Source organism: Aristolochia californica, unplaced genomic scaffold (genome assembly GCF_029961685.1).
Source record: "Aristolochia californica isolate CCGP_79_NKW_82.1479 unplaced genomic scaffold, dmAriCali1.0.hap1 SCAF_15, whole genome shotgun sequence".
Taxonomy (NCBI): Eukaryota; Viridiplantae; Streptophyta; class Magnoliopsida; order Piperales; family Aristolochiaceae; genus Aristolochia; species Aristolochia californica.
Genome location: NW_027181826.1, coordinates 23,842,504 through 23,863,090, shown reverse-complemented (window position 1 = coordinate 23,863,090; position 20,587 = coordinate 23,842,504). Strand labels below are relative to the sequence as shown.

The 20,587-nt window shown below is 36.6% G+C and overlaps 3 protein-coding genes across 4 annotated transcripts; 1 reads left to right on the top strand and 2 right to left on the bottom strand.

The window, feature by feature from the left end:
• Positions 1 to 1,112: 1,112 nt before the first annotated feature.
• On the bottom strand, positions 1,113 to 1,442 carry LOC137951275 (auxin-responsive protein SAUR71-like). Its single transcript, XM_068797863.1, has one exon. It carries the CDS (start codon positions 1,440 to 1,442, stop codon positions 1,113 to 1,115), a length of 330 nt encoding a protein of 109 aa, XP_068653964.1.
• Positions 1,443 to 4,656: 3,214 nt separating this feature from the next.
• Positions 4,657 to 5,136, top strand: LOC137951274 (protein PHLOEM PROTEIN 2-LIKE A9-like). The gene has a single exon (XM_068797862.1). The coding sequence runs from the start codon at positions 4,657 to 4,659 to the stop codon at positions 5,134 to 5,136; it is 480 nt and encodes a 159-aa protein (XP_068653963.1).
• A 5,508-nt stretch (positions 5,137 to 10,644) lies between these two features.
• On the bottom strand, positions 10,645 to 20,579 carry LOC137951759 (porphobilinogen deaminase, chloroplastic-like). Of its 2 annotated transcripts, none has more exons than XM_068798648.1 (5): positions 20,236 to 20,579; positions 18,912 to 19,317; positions 12,301 to 12,504; positions 11,230 to 11,407; positions 10,645 to 10,959 (listed from the first exon to the last, which is right to left on the bottom strand). In XM_068798648.1, exons 1-5 carry the CDS (start codon positions 20,451 to 20,453, stop codon positions 10,847 to 10,849), a joined length of 1,119 nt encoding a protein of 372 aa, XP_068654749.1. In that variant the 5' UTR covers positions 20,454 to 20,579; the 3' UTR covers positions 10,645 to 10,846. The 2 variants fall into 2 exon arrangements, with proteins under 2 accessions (XP_068654749.1, XP_068654750.1); XM_068798649.1 differs by having other exon boundaries at positions 18,912 to 19,322; positions 20,236 to 20,294.
• Positions 20,580 to 20,587: the final 8 nt, after the last annotated feature.

Below are 20,587 nucleotides of genomic sequence, written 5' to 3'. Positions count from 1 at the left end.
AGCATTGATGATGCTCCTACAGGCTTCTTCAGCAGGGTGGAGGCACTGGCAGGGCAATATTTCTTAAACTGATCAAATATTTTTTAAATGTAAGTTAACTTGTTTACATTAAAATCTTTAAATTTATCAAATAACAAGCTACTACAGTTTAAATTTTAGTGTGGACACAGAAAAAGAAAATCTTAAGAAACTAGTCTTCAAGAGAATCGTTCTTGACTTGATTTTCTCACTCAAAATTATTTCTTCTGAGATTATTACTCTCTTCCTATGTGTATCTATAATTTCTAGACATTTCACAGTTGAATGGGTTTCTTTTAACAGCTTAGTAACTATTTGTATCGTCAAGTTAGATCAGAAAGGATCAAGTATTGCGAAAATGGAGCTTCTTTCTTTGGTGAAACGGAAAATGAAAGCCTTTGATTGATGACTTTCTTTTTATATTTTACAATCTGTCTAGCATGCAATCTTTCCTTTTCTGTTTAGGGGTAACGGCATGGAGGATATCCCGACTCCATCAAAGGAGTAACAGAAGCCGTCACAGACGCCCAAAGACCTGTCGCCTGCATCAGAGGCAAAAGACCAGCAAATTGAAGCCTGTAATCTCAAATCACCATCATCTGTGGTGATTACAAAGATTAAAAATCTTCTCACCCATTTCAAAGGAACAGTCGCCAAAGAGATTTTAGTTTAGACTAACTAATGCAGCTTAAATTGATTTTTATTGTCATGTAAGCACACTGCTCTGAACATGCAGCAACCATGTATCTCATGCGTGGCATTTTGTGGCGTGTCTGTGTGCCACAGTTGTGATGCTTTTCCTTCTTGAGCCAAGCGAGTTAGGAAATCCAACATCTTGAAGTCACTGCCAGCCATTGTAAGAGAGGAATCTTAGGAGCAGAAAAAACACACCCGTGGAATGTGAAAACCTCAGCCTCGTAAATTGATCTCCCCTAAGCATTTACTTGCCTTTTCACATAATTTGAATAAGCGGAAGGAAGAAAACAATCACCAGTCAAACCATCCAGGTATATTCATTCTTATTGTCAGGACAATGTTTGTTTATCCCTCTTATCTTACATGAAGGAAAAAAGCCCGGATAAAAAAGAAAACTCTTATGGTTTGGCCTTTGAGAGTGTATCCACCACTTGCCGGAAATACTCGACGTCGCAGGGAATTCTGAGTATCCCCTGCTGTTCATACCCAAACTCATCTGCAGCCATTTCCAGTAACACGGCGAAGTAAGGATGCCGGAACTGTTTGGTGTGGATCAGCACCCTCTGCATCTTCTTCTCCGAGCCAACCAAGACAGGCACGTATCCTTTAGGCGCCCGCTCACCAGCCGCCTCATTTTTCTCGCCGACCAACCGCCGGTAGACGGTAGCTCCACGTCCGCTCTTCCCCATCCTCCTTTCCCTCTCATGACCGACTGAAGCTGTCTGCATTCCCCACAAGCTCGTGCTCCTCTTATACCTCAAGGAGGAGAGGAAGCACCTTATTAAAGTAATGAAAAAACTACTCTTGATGTTTAAGGAGGAAAGCCATTGACTTTGCTGTCCTTAGGGTACTTAAAAGTTCAAAAACTCTCTAATGGGGGACTAAGGAAGTGGCCGGTTTAGGTTGAAAGGGATGTGAGTGGAGGGAAGACCTCTAATGGTAATTCATTTTTGTGATTGATTGAAGCTAGTGTCAATTTCTGTTTTGGATGGTTTGACTCTTGGAAAGTTTTCAATTCTCAGCCTTTTTTATTTCTCTTTTCAAACCTTTCTTCCTCAAATCGTTTGAGCTTTAGAAAGGAATTCTCAATTTACTTGATCTTCATTGGAGACTAATTTGAATTGAATGGCGATCTCTGGTAGTGGAACTTACTGTTGCCATTTTGTAGGATTTGATCCATAAATATTTCTTAATAAGCTGTCTCCTGTTGATCTGTAGCGGCTGCCTCTTCCTGTTACGTAAAAATCCAGACAGCTTCATTAGGAGAATTATGAATAATTATCGATAGATACGTATCGGGTTCAGTAATGCCCACCTCTCGGCCACCATGTCCTTCATCTCCTTTTTGAACAAGTTTTTTTTATTCAAAAAAAAAATATAAAAAATTTCTACTGCAAGTTTAGTTTATCGAAAGAAATAAAGGGTCCCAAGCTGAGATCATGGAGGATTCAAGGAAGACCTGACGTATACTGCAATGCGTGAAACATGCCCCCATTAGAGATCTCCAAGAGCAAGGAAAGACACTATTCATGATCTCAGTAATTTCCAGAAATAAATCTAAATCGCCATTGAAACCAACTCACACTTGATAACTCTTGATTTACCTTTTCGTCTTATGATAACCAGTACTTCAACATGCTGGAAAAAGCAAAATAGATAGGATTCAGATTATTGCAGCAATTGATCTGGAAGGTAGACCAGAGCATGCAGGTCGCCAAAATCTTGAAAAATCAGCATCTAGATGCTAACATTAACAATATGATAAGTAGTAATCTGAAGTCTGAAAGCCTACCATAGGGTTATATCTTTAAAGGGTTTTGACCCTGAGGAATATTTTTTTTTTAAATCTGAAGTTTCATGCTGCTCTGAAGTTGATCCAGATGTGACATTACAGGCTTTTGATCTCCTTCAAGCGTGCTTGTTGCCACAGTTGAAAAGAATGCTTAAGAATAGAAAAACATTTGAAATACACCCGTTTTACAGTGTGAGCAGCTTAAAGGTCTGTCTTCATTAAAGGAAGAATTAACAGTATTGAGTTATTTGAAAAGAAGAATTAGAAATAAATGACAACTTAAATTTATCATAAATACTACAAAGAACAATGAATACTTACTACAAATATTTCTTGAAATAATTTGTCTATAATATAATTTATTCCAATATATATAGGATAAGCGGTGGCATCGAGCCAAGCTAAGTTCAAACTTGCATATATTCGAGTTTGGCTTGATCGTAATATTTTGTACTCAAGCTCAGCCTTTGCCTAAAATTGGAATCGAACTCGAACCCAAAAATTTTAACTGAGTTTGTGCTCAAACTCGAGCTGGGAGAGCCCAAAATTTTACAATGTAGCATACTAATGTATAATAATGAGCTTAATAGATATAAAAGAAAGAGCAAACACCTCCATCAATAATATCTATTCCATTGGGAAACAACAATATTAGATGTTGAGAGACGCAAAAGGGTTGAACGATCGATCGTCTTTGAGGTTTGAGGTAAATAAGAGCAACTATCAACCAAGTAAAGAGGGAATTGATGAGAGAAATCAAAGTAAAGGGTGTTTTCGTAAAAATATTATACTAACAAATCGGCTCACGAGCTAACAAGTCGAGCTTAAAAAATCTAATATAATGTAACGTAACATTAATACTAACTATGAGGACAGTGATTAACATGAAATAAGATTCTTCAAGTAAGACAGTTTTATTCACTGTGTATATACACTGTAGGCTCATTTTTTTAACTCTGCAGCGATTTGGAAAATTCAGTGATGTAGAATATAAGAATGTAGAATAATACTGTCTTAATGAGTTTTATCTCTAATTCAATCAATCTTTATCTCTATCGTAATCTTTATCTTTTTCATAAAATCGTTTGAAGGAATCTACGTATAAAGCAACACAGAATAAAGTTTCTATAAGCATTGATGCTGCGTTTTTTTTGTCAAATAGTTACCAGCAAATGACATTCTCTCGGTCCACAAAACGGTGTAGGAAAAAAAATGGCTCCAGAACAAACTGAGATGCTGAGGCTAGTTGATCTCTCGGTCGGTCAATTACCTGGCCTAACATGCAGAGAACTGTGCGCATTCTTTTCGAAATAAAGGAATCCCATCTCGAAGAAACTACAGTCCAATTCGAATATTTTATCTGGTTCAGGGCTTCCTCTGAAAATGATCCATCTGGGTAGGACGGATGTGTCCGATGATCGCCCAGAAACAAAGAAGAGAATTGTAACTCGCAACCTCCTTGAATGGAATCTGAAGCTTTTCGTGACTCACGGTTTCGACCCTTTTTCTCTTTTTAGATTCGATGCATGCGCTGTAACCCTTTATGCCTTTGTTCTCGCTCATCTTCCAACTCAGTTCATCTGGAATCTATATAGAGAGAGTGCGTTCATGCAATGGCTCATCGAAGTCGCCTGCTCGCTTCAGAAAGAGTGTAGAAATCTGCAGCATCAATCATCATGTCTTGGGAAAATTCTCATCAAGTTGCTAAGATCGAAATTGGAAATACAGTCGTCAGTACAGTAAGTTTCTACCTCCATCAATTCATCTTCTGCATTAATTATTGTAAGGATTTCCTAAACTGCAACTGAGTTCTACCATGGCTTTGGTCAACTTCGATCCTTATTTTACTGTAACGACCAAAAATACCTTATAATTTAGTGTAGATACCGAGTAGAAACATAGATCAGATTTGTCCTTGAAGACTTAAGGATTAAAATTTTATTTTTCAACTATATAATTGATTTAAAACCTTGATAGCCTTCCCCTCTAATACACTAGATTGTTTGAAAAGCAGTGATTCTTACATCTAAAAGGAATTCTCAAAGCCCTTTTAGATCAGAATAGCATCCTGAGTGTTCATCATATGCTCGAACATACTTATTTGACATCACCCCATATTAAGTTAGAAACCATACTCACCATCACCATTGATGCAGAAAAACGAGAAAGGCAACATCCTCACAGTCAAACCAGATGGCCTCACTATAATATGGGGAGGACCTGCCAGCAATGGCCGCTACTGGCATAAGGCCACCGATTTCGTGGAACTCATTGCAGTTACCTGGCTCGAAGTAAAATGCAGCCTTCCCCTTTCTTTTCTCTCCGCAAATACCCAGTATGAGCTGTCCTTCTCTTTGAAGTTTAAGGAAGAAAGCCAAGGTTGGAACACTCATCCTGTCATCTTCTGCGTTCGGGTGCCAGGACAGAAAACCATTTATAAACGAGTTGATCTCTCCAAAGAAATAGCAACATCTGGTAACGACTGGATAGATCTTCCAAAAGGGTTAGTATTCAAAATCGAGAATACAAAAGAAAATGAAAAGCTGGACTTCGGCATGTATGAGATAGAAAATGACCAGTGGAAGAAAGGGCTAATGATCCAATCGGTGAAGATCAAGCCAGTGAAATAAAGGTTTAACAATCCAAGCAGTACAGATCAAGCCAAAAAAGCTAAAGCTCCAAGCAATATAGCTCAAGCCTAAATCCATAAAACATGAAAATTGGTGTCTGCACATGTATGAAGCAGGTGATTTATGCTAATGAAATATCAGTATGGAGCTTGGGAGCCATATTTTTATGCTTTTGTATCAAGATTGAAGGAAAAGGCCTTTTGTCAGCAATCTATGTGTTTAACCGCTGCTGTTGGCAGCACCAGCAGGTTGGTCAACGCTTTTTAATTTACCAGTAACAGAGATGCTACTTAGACCAGAAGTTACAAACTCAGGGTGTCATCGAATAGGTATCTCTCTTTCTCATGAAACCACAATTTTAATAAGATAAATCAGTTGTTTAAATTGAATGCATTCTTGATGGAAGCGTCCCGTGTGTCAAGATTCAGGAAATTCACAGTTGCCAAAAAAAAAAAAAAAGCCATTCTCTGTTAACCCTTAATGAAAGCTTTGACAAAACGAGCTAGAGTATCTGTTGGAAGACGGAAATAACAAGCTTCATGCATTCAGTTACCATTGTTGAGATATTGAACTTGGGCATGTCCTTGTATAAGGTTCTGTTACGCCACTCACTATTAGGTCGATTTTTTAGTGCAATTAATTTCAACATGGTATCAGAGCAGGTTGGTCACGAGTTTGAATCCCGCTCCCCCCGAATTTGTCCCTTGTATGTTGGGATCCGAATGCACACGGCTTGTCCTTGTGCGGCGGAGTGTTGAGATATTGAACTTGGGCCAGTCCTTGTATAAGGTCCTGTTACGCCTCTCACTATTAGGTCGATCTTTTAGTGCAATTGGTTTCAACATGGTACCAGATCAGGTTGGTCACGAGTTCGAATCCGCTCCCCTCCCCCTCTCCCCCCCCCCGCGAATTTGTCCCTTTTATGTTGGGACCTGAATGCACACGGGTTGACCAACCTGCTCTCATAGCATGTTGAAACCAATTGCACTAAAAGATCGACCTGATAGTGAGAGGCGTAATAGAACCTTATACAAGAACCGGCCCAAGTTCAATATCTCAACAACCACGATACCTAGTCCTTTGCAACCTCAACCCTTCCACACAAAAAAACATAAAAAGAAACAACTTCAAACATAATAAGGAAACAACTCGGTAAATTCATGAGCAACGCAATCGAAGAGAGACAAATGAATTTGAAATCTTCTGTTGTTTGAGGCTTGAAATGTCAGAAACTTCGCAATTTCCATCATGCCTAATGCAAAAGGAGATTATGGATTTGGGATGTAAGATCAGTGACCTTATCGAGAGATTTCAGGTCAGTAAGACCGGCAATTTCGCTTCTCCGGTCATCGATAGAGTTGAGTTCTTCCTCCATGGACCTGAAATGTGGAAGATCCAAAGTCTTAACTTCCGCTCTGGGTGTTTGCTCCACCAGTTCATTGGGTAGGTACTCTGAGCTATGATTTGATTTGGTGCTTGGGACGGGAGATTATTCCACCAGTCGGGTGGCAAATCCTGAAATAGCCAAGACGAGACAGGATTCGATTTGTTGTCATGTTATTTCTTAGCGTCAATGGGATCACACCAGATGATAAAACCCTGTCATTGGTAAATCTCCACTATGACATAAACAAAAAATATATAACCTATTATTGTCTAATAAAAAAATATACTCTTACCCTACTAATTATTTTATATAATAAAAATTATTAAAATTAGAAAGATGATAAAAAGATTTAAAAAAAATCAAGTAACTAGTAGCATTCTCCACTTGCTTTTTCTCAAACAAAAATTTAATAATAATTATCTAGTATTAGTTCATTTTTTATTTTTCTTGGTACTATGAAGAATTCAAATCTAATCACCACCACAAATCAAAGATTGAACTATATTTAGTGCCAATGAAGAATGATATAGGTCTATTGCTCTACCACCGACACTAAAAGTAGACTCTGAGGTTACTACAGATATGAAAATAGTAAGAATCGCTATTATCATCTTAAATAATACCCAAAATTTCAAAGCTTTTTAATTTTCACCATTCTAAAACATCAAAATCATATTGTAAAGCTTCTTTACAAATATACATATTTTTTTCAAGATTATATGATTCCAATTTTGGTGAATTCACTACTTTCACTTGTTTCACATAAGTTATTATCTTTGACCAACTTGAACTTGATGAAGAATGTAACATATACTTGTGGAAACACCTAAGAGCCAACACTCAAAACGGTCTATTCATTACTAATTCCCAAATTACACATGACTACATATTCATAATAAATCTCAAATAAGATCTAACGAACTATTTTTATATTGATTTTAGCTTCCACCTCAGAATATATATATGAAAAACATACTACAATCAATCATAACTTGACCATTAAATCCAAATTGAAGCAACAAACTTCAACAAGTGGGATTCACCCCATTTAGCCTTTTTTGCACCATCTAGAAGTGAGATTTCTTTGAATTTCAACCATACATGAGGCATTTTTATTTATTTTTGTACTCGTCATTTTTATTTATTTTTCAACCACAAAATAATGGAAAGTAATAGGTTGAACTATATAGCATTAAATAAATTATCACCAATAGGGGTGGCATCGAGTCGAGCCGAGCCCGAACTTGCCTATGTTCGAACCGAGCTTGATTTAAATATTTCAAATTCGAGCTCGAGCTTCAACATTCATTTAAAACTTTTCAAAAAATACATGTCAAATAAATTGTATATAAAATTATGCATATATTTTACATAAAATTGGGAATGACCTCTACTTAAAATTGGGCATAAGGGTGACATCGAATCCAGCTGAGTTATAACCTTATTCAAGCCGAGCTTGATTTAAATATTTCGAACTCGAGCTCGAGCCGACCCTAGCCTCGAACCTAAAATTTTAATCGAACTCGAGCCTAATAATTTTAACTGAGTTCGAACTTGAGCTCTAGCCGAGTTCGAGTTTAACCTACATTTAATACTCTATATAAAATATATGTCAAATAAATTATATATAAAATTATGCATACATTTTAAAAAAAGAATGATAGGGGAGGTTCAGGATTGAATTTCAATAATGGATTAAAACGCACCAATATTAATTTTTTTACTCCAAATGTTATCTAGCTTATTTTGTAATTTTTGAATCTGGCCATAAATTTACTATGGCCTCCATAGTGGCCCTGGTTGAAAATTTTGTCGTCAGGGATGACGGTTGTGATGGAGGCGGTGGCGGCGACGACGGAAACAGAGGCGAAGGCAAGGGGAGGAAAAAATCGAACAGACGACTACAGAGGCAGCTGGTGAGCAGCTGTCAACGACGATAGAGGCAACGACAACAGCGGACGGGAGGGGCTAGGCTGTGACGAGGGGAGGAAGAATTTTTCCCCCTCTCGCTCTCGCTCCCGCTCCCTCGCTCTCCATTCTGACTTGGCCCTTTAACAAGTCATCGAGCCGAACCTGGATTCGGTCAAGCTTAGCTTGTTAATTTAAACGAGCCGATCCCGGATCTCGAACTCGACTCCAAATCCAGGGATACTGAATCAAACTGAACCGGCACCGAACCGAGCTCGAGCCGCTCGCGATCCGGCTCGGTTCGAAGCCACCCCTAATCACCAATTCCTTTCTCAAAGAGCTGGCCAACTTTACCTTGTGTGTCCTTGAAATTCCTTCCTAAACCCTAAATTTTCCATGGAGTAACTTATTGTGTCACCTCTTTCCACCCAATTATATTCTTCAAAAACACTTGTTCTCTTTCCAATTTCAACATATACCCTTAAATAAGTTTTTCTAAAATTGGAAATTGGAAAGCTTTCCAATTTGTGTTGTTTAAAGAAGTCTTTCCTTGAAATTTTTGATATCACAAAAAAATTCAAATACTGCTAAACTAGAAATTTCAACTATAGCAGTCCTTTTTTTTTTTTTTTTGTCTAAACACAACATCTAGAGTCAAAATATAACTTCAAAGAAAACCATCAAATAACAGATAATATAAAATTAAAAATTAAAAATTAAAGCATATATATAATGTCATACTCCATGAATAAAAGAAACGATTGAAGACAACCATATCCAACTTCAAGAAATAATGAACAACAACAGTTACACACAAACCATGCAATGAGAGTAAACCACAAAAAAATATTAACTGCTACAAATTTGGTTATCATAGAAAACAACAAAGGGAGCACAACAAAATATTAATCTCTGACCGTATGTCTTAGTATTAAAATACTATTGCATATTCCAATTTGAGATCTAGACACAGATCTAAACTGAGCTAGGGTGTAGCTAAGCTTGAAGTATTCGCTAACCCCTTTGGTTCGATGCCACGCCTACCTAACACTCAAGAATTAATACTCACCCAAACTAGGGTTGCCCAACTCACAAATTTGATAGCTATATGGGTTACATTTGGGTCGTATTGAGTCATATAATATAATATTGTAGTTTTTGTATAATATAGAGGCAGAAAAATTCTAAAAATAAATAAATTAGTAATTTAAATTTATTTTAAATAGGATATAAATATTTTTTAAATACTCAATACAAAAAATGTATGTGGTACACCTATTTTGCAATGTTAACAGCTTTAGGTCAATTTTGATTAGGGAAAAACATTTAATATAGTTTATTTACAAATGGGAATTAAAAAAAGTGAAAACTATAAATAATTAACTTGATATTTATCATATACCATAAATGTATAATATTAAATATATACCATATATTATAATAATAATCTAATTATATGAACTAGTCACATGTGCTATAATTTAGTAATATGATCTATTCTAATTTATGACATAATATAAATCCAAATAAATTTAATATATTTTTAATATTAATTTTATAATATAATATGATATTCAATATTCCATGATCTTATTGAGAATCTTCCTTAAAATATACTCTAAAATACTTTTTTATAATTGTTAAAGAAATATTTTTATCTATCATTAACATGTGTTTTATTATAAGTCACTTAATCTTTATTATTTTTAACATTTTAGTTTTAGTTGCATTTAATTTTTTTTATTGATATATAAAAATCTAATATAAGCATTTATTATAATAATAATTTAATATAATATATAATTAAAAATTCATAAGATAATATTAACTTAAATTTTATATTTAATAATTTATAATACGATATTACTCTATGTAATGCTAAGCTAATACAATATTTTATACTTAAAAAAAATATTAATTTTATTAAAATTTAAATTTTGATCTTATTCAAACTTAATTTTAATTTTAATACAACATATAATTATTTTATTTTATCGTAATCAATATCAAATATTTAATTACCTTATCGTTTACATATCAACTTGATCTTTTTGTCAATTATCGGGATCCAATTAATGATTTCATTCCCAGTCTTCCAATTTTTTGGGTCCTATTTTTTTTTTGCAATTCAGTCAAGCAAGCTCTTCCAGCTGAATTTTTTTTCAAATGCCCATTTTTATTCACCATGAACCTTCACAAGCAGAGAGAGTGAGGGAAAAAAAAGAATCAATGCATTTGATTGTTTCAGAATAAGAAGCTCCTCTAATCAACTACCTAAAGAACTTAAAATACAACCATTAGATTACAAAAAGTACAAGCTCCAATGCCCCTGAGGGATGCCGCTCGCAAAACTCCAAAGATGCTATCACACTCTGTTTACCTTCTCCCTTCTTTTTTACTCCTTTTGAATTGCAGTTACCAGTTAAAGAAACTGGGACCAGCCTGTGAAAGCAACTCCTCTCCAGCGTCTTTACCCATCTGAACCATTTCTTCCAGAGAATACGAGCCTCTTCTTGAAGTTTCAAGTACTGAAAATGAGGAAGAACCAGGTTGATTGAATTCAAGTACCCTTCTCAATAGACAACATATACAAATTTATATTTTTCACAAGTTTAGTTATGCTTGTCCTGTTCGGTTCATTTACTCTGTTGTGGGACTCTGTTTTGACAGGGATTCCCTTTTTATAATCATGTTTTGATTGGGTCAGCTTGTAGCACTGCACGTTAATTTTTATCCTCATAATATTACTTCTGCATCTTAATTGAACTAATAAAGATGCAAAAGGAAAAGATAAAAACCTCTTGTTCCATCAGGAGAAGCAACCAAGCCTCTGAACACGCAGTACCCATCCTTATCCCGGTATGCATAGCCAGCAATAGGAGTGCGGCAGGACCCATCCAAGGTTGTGAGAAATGCCCTCTCACATGCAACAGCAAGTCGTGTTTCCTCATGATTCAGTGAACCTATATAATTTGCCTGCAAGGTTAAATCCGAGACCTATTCAGGCATTCAGAATAAAGAAATTATAAAGCAAAATGATCCATAAAGACGAAGCTTACACATTCTGTTCAGTAATGCTTCAGTATCACCAAATAATCAACAAGAATTTTACCTCCAGCAGAGACAACTGTAGTTTTCCCGTTTGAGGTCTATGAGACGTTCACCTCCAACCCCTACCTAGCTCTCTGGAAGAGCTAGCCACTAATTAAGTAGCTATAGCAGAAAAAATAAAAGGAGCCCGGAGCGCAGGGTGGCCTAACAAAATTGAATACAACTTAACTTAGACGTTCTTACCAAGACCATTTGTAATTTTTTCACTTCCCAGTATCCAATTAATAGAGTGTATAATACAATAAACTTGTCAAAACATCCCATTTCCATTCATGCACCACATAGTATCCTACACTTAAAACCCCGTCAAAAGTGAATCTGAAGATGCCTCTTGTTTCTCTACTGTGGACCTCCATAGACTTTTCATGCGGCCTTCCAACCATCGGATAACAACCTTAAATGGCACCAATCAAAATTCAACTAAAACTTCTACCATTCTTCCCTTAAGAACCAAGCAGTCTATTTCACTCGAGTAGGGGTCCATCAGCAGTCAGTAGATCCTTAGTTTGGTCAAGTCAGACCTCACGAATGGCTATCACAAACAGGTGCCAGGAGACTCAAAACAACTTGTCATATTGAGATGAATATAGAGAAATAACATCTCAGTTTTGGATTTATTTTATTTTATTTTATTTTATTTGAAATAGCTGTTTTGGACATTTTGGCAAATAAACTTCAACAGTGAAACTTAGATGTCCTTTATTGAATTTTAGTCCAATATCATTTACCACTACTTAGAGGCAAAATCTAAGACTTACCATTTTATCATCATTGCTTCTGCAAGCTATCCCAATAGCACCTTGAGCAATGGCTGGAAGCATTTCCTCTACAGATAGAATAGCAGTGACATTCTCTGTCATTTTTAACCGCTTAAGCCCTGCTAGTGCCAATAAAGTAGCTTGGACATCCCCCTCAGCTAGCTTTCTCAAACGGGTCTGGACATTCCCTCGGAAATTGACCACCTGCAACATAATTTGGTTTCAGATAAACAAAAGGAACAGAATGTTACAGTTTATAACTGTTGCCTCTTTTCACTCTAAATAATACTACAAGAACAAAAACAAAGTCAAAATAGAAAGCTCCAATTCACACAGTTCGCATGAAGTTTGATGTGCAAGACAGTCCCACATGAGGAGTGTTATGGGAGTTGTTATGAATCTGAACAGGTATCCACGAGTCTAAATTAAAAATAGTCGTTTTCTTATTAAAATGCAACCATTGTTATTTTCAAATCCCAAATTCAGCAGAAGGATCACCCAATGAAGAGACTCTTGAGACTACCCATCCCTTTCTAATGCCTTCAAGTTCTGATAAAAAAATAAGTAAAAATTGAGAGTTTTGGAGAGAGAATGAGGGAGAGAGGAAAGAGAGAAGAGAGCTTGAGAGAAACTGTTCTTGATCCCCACTTCTTCTGATTCACTCAAGTGTTAGTTAGTTACAAAAGCAACCGTGTTTAATTACATTTTACATAAACCCTTCTATCTCCCAATAGACATACCAAAATTACATGAAATTTGTACTACAAAGAAATTTAAACATGTTGAACAATAAAACATCATCTCCACAAATTACAGCTAAGATAAAATGACAAAAATGCCCTTCTGATGATTTTCTAATATTCCCCCTCAAATTGGAGCATATATATCCATGAGACCCGGCTTGCCAAAAAAAAAAAAATCAAATTCACATCATCCAAGAGATTTAGTAAATATATCTGCCACTTGATCACCGAATCTAACATATAGAGTAACGACTTCCTCTTCATCACAACATGCCGAATAATGTAACAGTCCACTTCAATATGCTTGGTTCTTTCATAGAACACCAGATTTCTAGCAATAAATATGTCTGCCTGGTTATCACAGTATGTTCATCTTTTTGTAGATTAAACTCCCTAACCATATATCTCACCCACATCAATTCACTGACCATATGAACCATAGCTCTATACTCAACTTCAACACTGGACCTGGCTATGACATTTTGCTTTTTACTTTTCCAATTAACAAGATTACCTCCCAAGAATACACAAGAACTTGTGGTAGATTATCTATCAAGTTTTGACTCTACATAATCAGCATCAAAGAAAGTTTCTATTAAAAAGTGATCTTGAGATTTAAATAACAATCCTATACCAGGTGAGTCTTTCAAGTACCTCAATATTCCCTGTGCAGCCTCCAGATGATCCTTCCATTCACATTCCATAAACTGGCTAACAACACTTATGGTAAATGAGATGTCAGGACGTGTTACTACAGCATAGATGAGCTTACCAACTAAGCGGCAATAAACTATCTTGTCCTTAAGTTCTTCACTTTGTTCATTATAGAGATCATGCCCAACTTTCATAAGAGTTTTTGCTGGTTTAGCACCCAACAAGCCATATTCTTGCAGCACTTTGTGACATACTTTCTTTGAGTTAGTACCAAACCAGCTTTGCTTTTGGCCACTTCAATACCTAGAAAATACTTTAGGTTTCCTAGATCTTTTATTTGAAAATGTTTGGCCAAATGCATTTTAACCTCTTCAATGCCTTTCTCGTCACTACCAGACAAAATAATATCATCAACATATACAAACAAGACCACAATTCTAGTTTTTCGCTTCATGATGAAAGGAGAATGATCACAGTGACTTCGAGAGAAGCCAACAGACATAACTATCTAAATGAATTTTTCAAACCACGCCCTAGGACTTAGTTTCGGACCATATATGGCCTTCTTGAGCTTGCATACTTTACTCATCTCCCCCTGAGCAACATACCTAGAAGGTTGCTCCATATACACCTCTTCATATGGGTCTTCATGCAAGAAGACATTTTTATATCTAATTGGAATAATGATCATCCTTGATTTATAACCACAAAAATTAAAATTCGAACAGTGGACAATCTAGCAACCAGGGAAAAAGTTTCAAACATGTCAACACCATATGTGTGTGTACCCCTTTGCAACCAACCTTGCCTTGTACCTCTCAACTGTGTACACCCAACGACATCCAATCACTGTAGGACCAGACGACAAATTACATAGAACCCATGCGCCTCTATCTAGAAGTGCATCCATTTTAACATCCATCTTTCTTCCACTGAGGAGATAACAGAGCATCTTGCACTGAAAGAGTAGTACAAGAGGACAATGACAAAAAGTGTTTGTAATGATCAAACAAGGAATCAAAAGAAACAAAGTGAGACAATGGATACCTTGTACCTTTACAAACACCTTTCCGAAGAGCAATAGGAAGATGCAACTCACTTAACTCAAGATCAGTAGGCAAGGAGGATTCAAGAGCCGATGTGAGAGGAGAATCTAATAACTTATGTGTAGGCACGTGCCCTCTTTGATATACTTGTAACAGTTTTCCTATAGTAGCATCACAAAGAGTAATAAGAACATCCTCCACCACAATAGGTGCAACAGTATTTGGAGTTGTAAGACATGGAGGTTCCTCTATAGAGACTGATGAGTAGAATGGAGTGTTCTCAAAGAATGTGACATTAGCGAATATAAATTTCTTTCAAGTAGAGGGACAAAAGCATTTATACCCCTTCTGAGTACGAGAATATCCCAAGAAAATACATTTTAATGCATGAGGAGACAATTTATCTCTAAAAGGACCAAAAACATGTGCAAAGCAAACACATCCAAATACTCGAAGAGACAACAAAAACAAGGTGTCAAATGGTATCAATACCTGTAAAGGGATTTTTTCTCCCAGAACAGAGGAAGGCATTTTGTTTATGATGAAGCAGGTAGTAAGAATCGCGTCTCCCCAATGAGATTTTGGAGCATTCATGTGAAACATCATAGTGTGTGCGACTTCCAACAGACGATGGTTCTTACACTCAGCCACTCCATTCTGTTGTGGGGTAAGAACAAATGAGGACTGATGTACAATCCCTTTGACAGAATAAATCAAACTTCTAGTTCATAAATTCTAAACCATTGTCGGTGCAAAGTACATGAAGAGAATTATCAAATTGTGTCTTTATTTGATTAAAGAAAAGTTGAAACATATCAAATACTTTAGATTTCTCCTATAGGAGATACAACCAAATACATCGACTAAAAACATCAATGAAAGACAAAAAATACTAGATACAGGATAGGGACCCCAAACATCAGAATGCACGATGTCAAATAAGCAACTACTTCTAGATTAATTGAGAGGAAAATGTGTTCGGTGATGCTTGCCCAACTGACATGACTCACACTGAAATGAAATATTAGAAGGAAATGGAGGAAAAAGTTGAACCAACTTCGCAAGAGAGAGATGACTTAACCGTTGATGCCACTGTAAAGGTGTGTCATCAAAATGTATTGCCTATAATGAGTGTTGTGAGTAGCTCTCCAATTACTATAGTCCATCTCTCTCACATACGGAACCAATCGTCCTCCTCATCGCGAAATCCTGGAAAACACGATAAGAAAGATAAAAAGTGACAAAACAATTCATAGACTTTGTGAGTTGACTAATGGACAGTAAATTTAAATGATATTTGGGAATAAACAATACAGACTGGGGTGACAAAAAGATGACAGAACTAATGCACCCAATCCTTGAACTGAGGATATAGATCCATCAACTAAGGTGGTATGCTTAATTGTAGGGGACTCTTGTAGCTCAGAGAATATTGAAGACATACCTGACATGTGAGTAGTGGCACCTGAGTCAAGAATCCAAATAGAGGAAGGATACACATGTAGACCGGATATACCTGAGCTAACCAGGGTAGTTGTAGGAGTAGAAGTCTAAGCCACAGATGATGAAGTAGAAGCAGTAGTCAACTATGCCATATGTTGAATTAGCTGTTGCATCTCATCTGATGCTCCAGGTACAATGTGCATTGTGGGCCCAGTATGCTCTGTAGTCTCATGAATAGGAGAATTTTCCCCTATAGATTTGCCAAACTTGGCCCAACACTTATCCAAAAACATGGTTGATACGTCCACAATGGGTACATTTTTTGTCCTGCCTATCACCACGACCTCGACCTCAACCTTGACTGTCTCTTCTTCTGCCCCTTGTACCACTACCTTTACCTTTAACATCTTTTTTGAATCCCAAAGCGTTCAGTGCAGACATAGGAACACCTATAACAACTTTACCCCCTGTGACACAACATCAGATTCTGCGGGTAAAACTCTGCTATATGCAGTAGAGAGAGACTGGACATCCTCGGAAGCTAGAAGTTGTGCTTGGACAGCATCAAATTCTGGTCCTAATCAATCCAGTGGCAATGTGTTCCTATCCATGCTGCTTTCTAGTTTCCCTCTCATCAGTAGTGAAGAGGTGAAAAACAAAGATCTCCTGCAATATGCCAATTAACTCACTATAATACTCTGTGACAAATCGTTGACCTCATTTGAGGCTCAACATTTTGGCATATAACTCATATACCCTTGATAGATTACTCTCCTGAGCATAAATGGATCTAAGGAGACCCACATCTCCTTGATTGTGTCACAGTTCATAATTTGATTCTTAATTTTGGAATCAACACTATTAAGCAACCAAGTCATCACTTAACTATCCTCAACTTCCCAATTATCATTTAGTGGGACTGGGGGATTATCTTTAATGAACTTAGTCTTTTTCTTAGCTTTCAGGCATATTTGAACAGATTTTGACCTAGCAAGATAACTTTGACCAATTAATCTTTCGGAAGTAATTATAATTGTATCTTATCCCTCAAAATTACCAGATTCTCTAGAGCGAGTAATAACTTCACAATATCCTGCATATCTATCACTAAGCAACCATAATCAGCCAAATAAATCGGTGCACAGGGTATGGGTCCCACTTCCTAAAAAAATAGGGTTTGCAGGTATACTTGCACAAAACACCCAAATTGTTCCAAAAAAAAAAAAAAAAAAACAGAATATATGATTTAAATCAACAACTATTGTAGATCATGTAGAAAATAGGGCTGATACCACCTTAACAGGGGGTGATGCAAGCAAAAACAAAATCCTGTATTGGGTTGTGCACCAGAAAATTGGGAGTTTTCGCTAGCCAAAAATGTCCTCTAGGACATTATTCCAGCATTAGACTGCACCTAATAGCAGTAGAAGCCAACAAACCTAAGGTTTTGGCAGGAAAAAAAAAGGAGAAAAATTAATTTTTTTTGTAACCAGTCAAGACCAAACCTCGAAAAACCCTTTTCTGAACTTGTTGGCTTCAAAAGAGGAAGAAAATAGAAGAAGAAGGCTTGATTCCAGAACCTAAAGCTCTGATGCCATGATAAAAATAAGTAAAAATTGAGAGTTTTGGAGAGAGCATGAGGGAGAGAGGAAAGAGAGAAGAGAACTTGATAGAAACTACTCTGGATGGGGTCAAGCATGACCCCCACTTCTTCTTATTCACTTCAGTGTTAGACAGTTACAAAAACTACCCCTATTTAGTTACATTTTACATAAACCCTTATATCTCCGAATAGACTTACCAAAATTACATGAAATTTGTACTACAAAGAAATTTAAATATGCTGAACAATATAGTATCATCTCCAGAAATTACAGTCACGGTAAAATGACCAAAATACCCTTCTTCTGGTTTTCTAACAAGTTGGTTGGCTAACTTCTTTGTATTCTTAATCTTATGAGTACATTCTTCCCTATTTTATGCTTACACTAAATTATCTCTTTATATATATCAACAAGTATAAACAGTTGTGTCTGAAACTTTTATACTTCCACTTGAAATTTTCTTTTCTTCCCTAAAACTGTGAAAATAAGATTTCATTAGGTAAAAAAGTCCCTAAAAGGGTTGAAATGATCATCTACAATGAGTCATATAGTATTTTGAATCAGAAAAATACATCATTGGAGATCACTCAAAATGGCATATGCAATTTCTAACAAGGTTTGACTTGACTAGGTAGAGAGCATAATTATAGCATTTGATCTAAAACGTGGGAAATAACATCACGCCTTTTAAATAGAAAACAAACTTGTGCCTTGAAGTTCTTGCAAATAATAGATGAACTTCTGATTTACAGATTTAAGTGGTAGGCTTGCCACTGAAAGAAGAATGGCCATGATATTTATGAGGATTTGATCACGACATTAGCTTGTCAAAAAAAGAAAAAAAAATCAAATGTTTCACAAAAAATCCCACAATCACTCGTTAAATGCAATTTGTCAAGCTTTCTGAATTCTGTTCAAATAATGCCAGAGACACCAGTCACCAATATAAACCTCCTCTTATATTCCCAAAGGGTTTGGGCAGAAACTGTATGCCTTTCCAATATGGCAACCATGCATTTCTTACCAAAAACTGTGTTTTACCTTATATTTCATGTTTACCACCAGTGACTTTTGGAAAAGGAAAAAGTTAATGCCACAAAAAATTTGATTCAAGCTCTCACCTTAAGAGATGGATATCTGTATAGTATTTGAGACTGCCTCCGGAGAGAAGCACTACCCACAACACTCCCTGCTGGAAGTTCAGCAAGTGAACTTGCACTTAAACAAATAAATGCATCTCGTACATCCTCTCTGGGAAGGTTGCATGGTAGAATCATCCCATCTGGAAAGTATGTAGGGACATCTTTCATGGAGTGAACAGCAATATCAATTGATCCTTCTAAAAGTGCCTCATCAATCTCTTTTGTGAAAAGGCCTTTGCCCCCTATATCTGCAAGTGGTTGATTTAGAATTTTATCCCCTGTAGTTTTAATAATGATAATTTCAATTGCCCCTTCCTCAGCCAGCTCAGAATGGGTTGCCATGAGCTTGTCCCGTGTCTCAAAAGCTTGTGCCAGGGCTAGAGGACTGTCCTACACATAGCAGGTGGAATAACATCTAAATGGATTAGGACTCCAGATGTTGTCCAGAAAAGGAGACAATTAGGTCCAAATTCCCACAATAAAAAAAGACAAAATGAACGACTTTTTATTTACAAGAAAACCATGGGAAACACATTCCACAAACAAATACTCATTAAAATATAAGAATATAAGAGAGAGGGAGAAAGAAAGGGGAATGGCTAAGAAGTAAAAGACTCTATTTTCAAGAACAGATGCAAAAACCTAGGAAACTTCATGATATAAGATGAGAGGTTTGAAGCCAAATCACCTCGGGGGCTTCATGATATAAGATGAGAGGTTTGAAGCCAAATCACCTCAGGGGCTTCACGAGTAAATCAATAAAGAGGAAAGAGGTATTAAGAAAAAAGAGAGAGAAAGACATCTTAAAGTTTTGAATCCCAGCAAAAAGAAATTGAACGCTGAGAAGAACAAAAGCAGAACCAAATTGCATATGCAATTACTATCAAGTGATCCACAGAATATCTAAACCATACAGAACGTAAGTTTATCATCATTATCACATACCAACGTCGGATAGATGCAAACTTATATCCAATGTCGAACTATTCGAACATGCATTTAAAGGATTGAGAAAGTAAATGGCTTTCGCAAAAAAGAAAGCATTTGAACATTCTTTCAAAGAAATCCGTGACTCTCCGCAGATGTTTATATACTAAGAAGAATAAAAGAAATTCGATAAAGAAACTCATGAAATGCACAATGCACTTAGTTTCCTCTATAAGAACCAAGAAACACTAAAAAACATAAAAAGTTCTCAGTGGAAACTCGAAGAAAACCAAACAAACAACGAAAACACCAAATCATGCAGACTTCGAAAACGAACAAAACCCAGAAGGCAGAAAAAGAAACTTTCAAGACTCACCTTCCTCTCGTGCCAATTCTAATGAGAGAAACCTTTGTCAGCAGCTCCTGCTCAACAGCAACAGCAGCTTTCGATACAATGAGGCTCCGAGAGTGTCTCGAGGGTTGAACTTTCAAGGAAGGTGGAGGGAACCCGAGTGCACAAATGGACCCAAGGTGCATTTTGGCTGAGGAGATAAGAGGGTGCTGAAAGGTGGGTCTCAAAGTGATCGTCTCCATGCGAGAAGGATGGAAAAGGGGAACGAGGAAGGGAGGAAGGGAGGGGAGGAGGAAGAGAGAATTCGGTGAGACGGGGTTTTGATTGGGAAGAAGATAATGTCAGGGGATTGACCAATCCACTCGTCTCTCTTTTA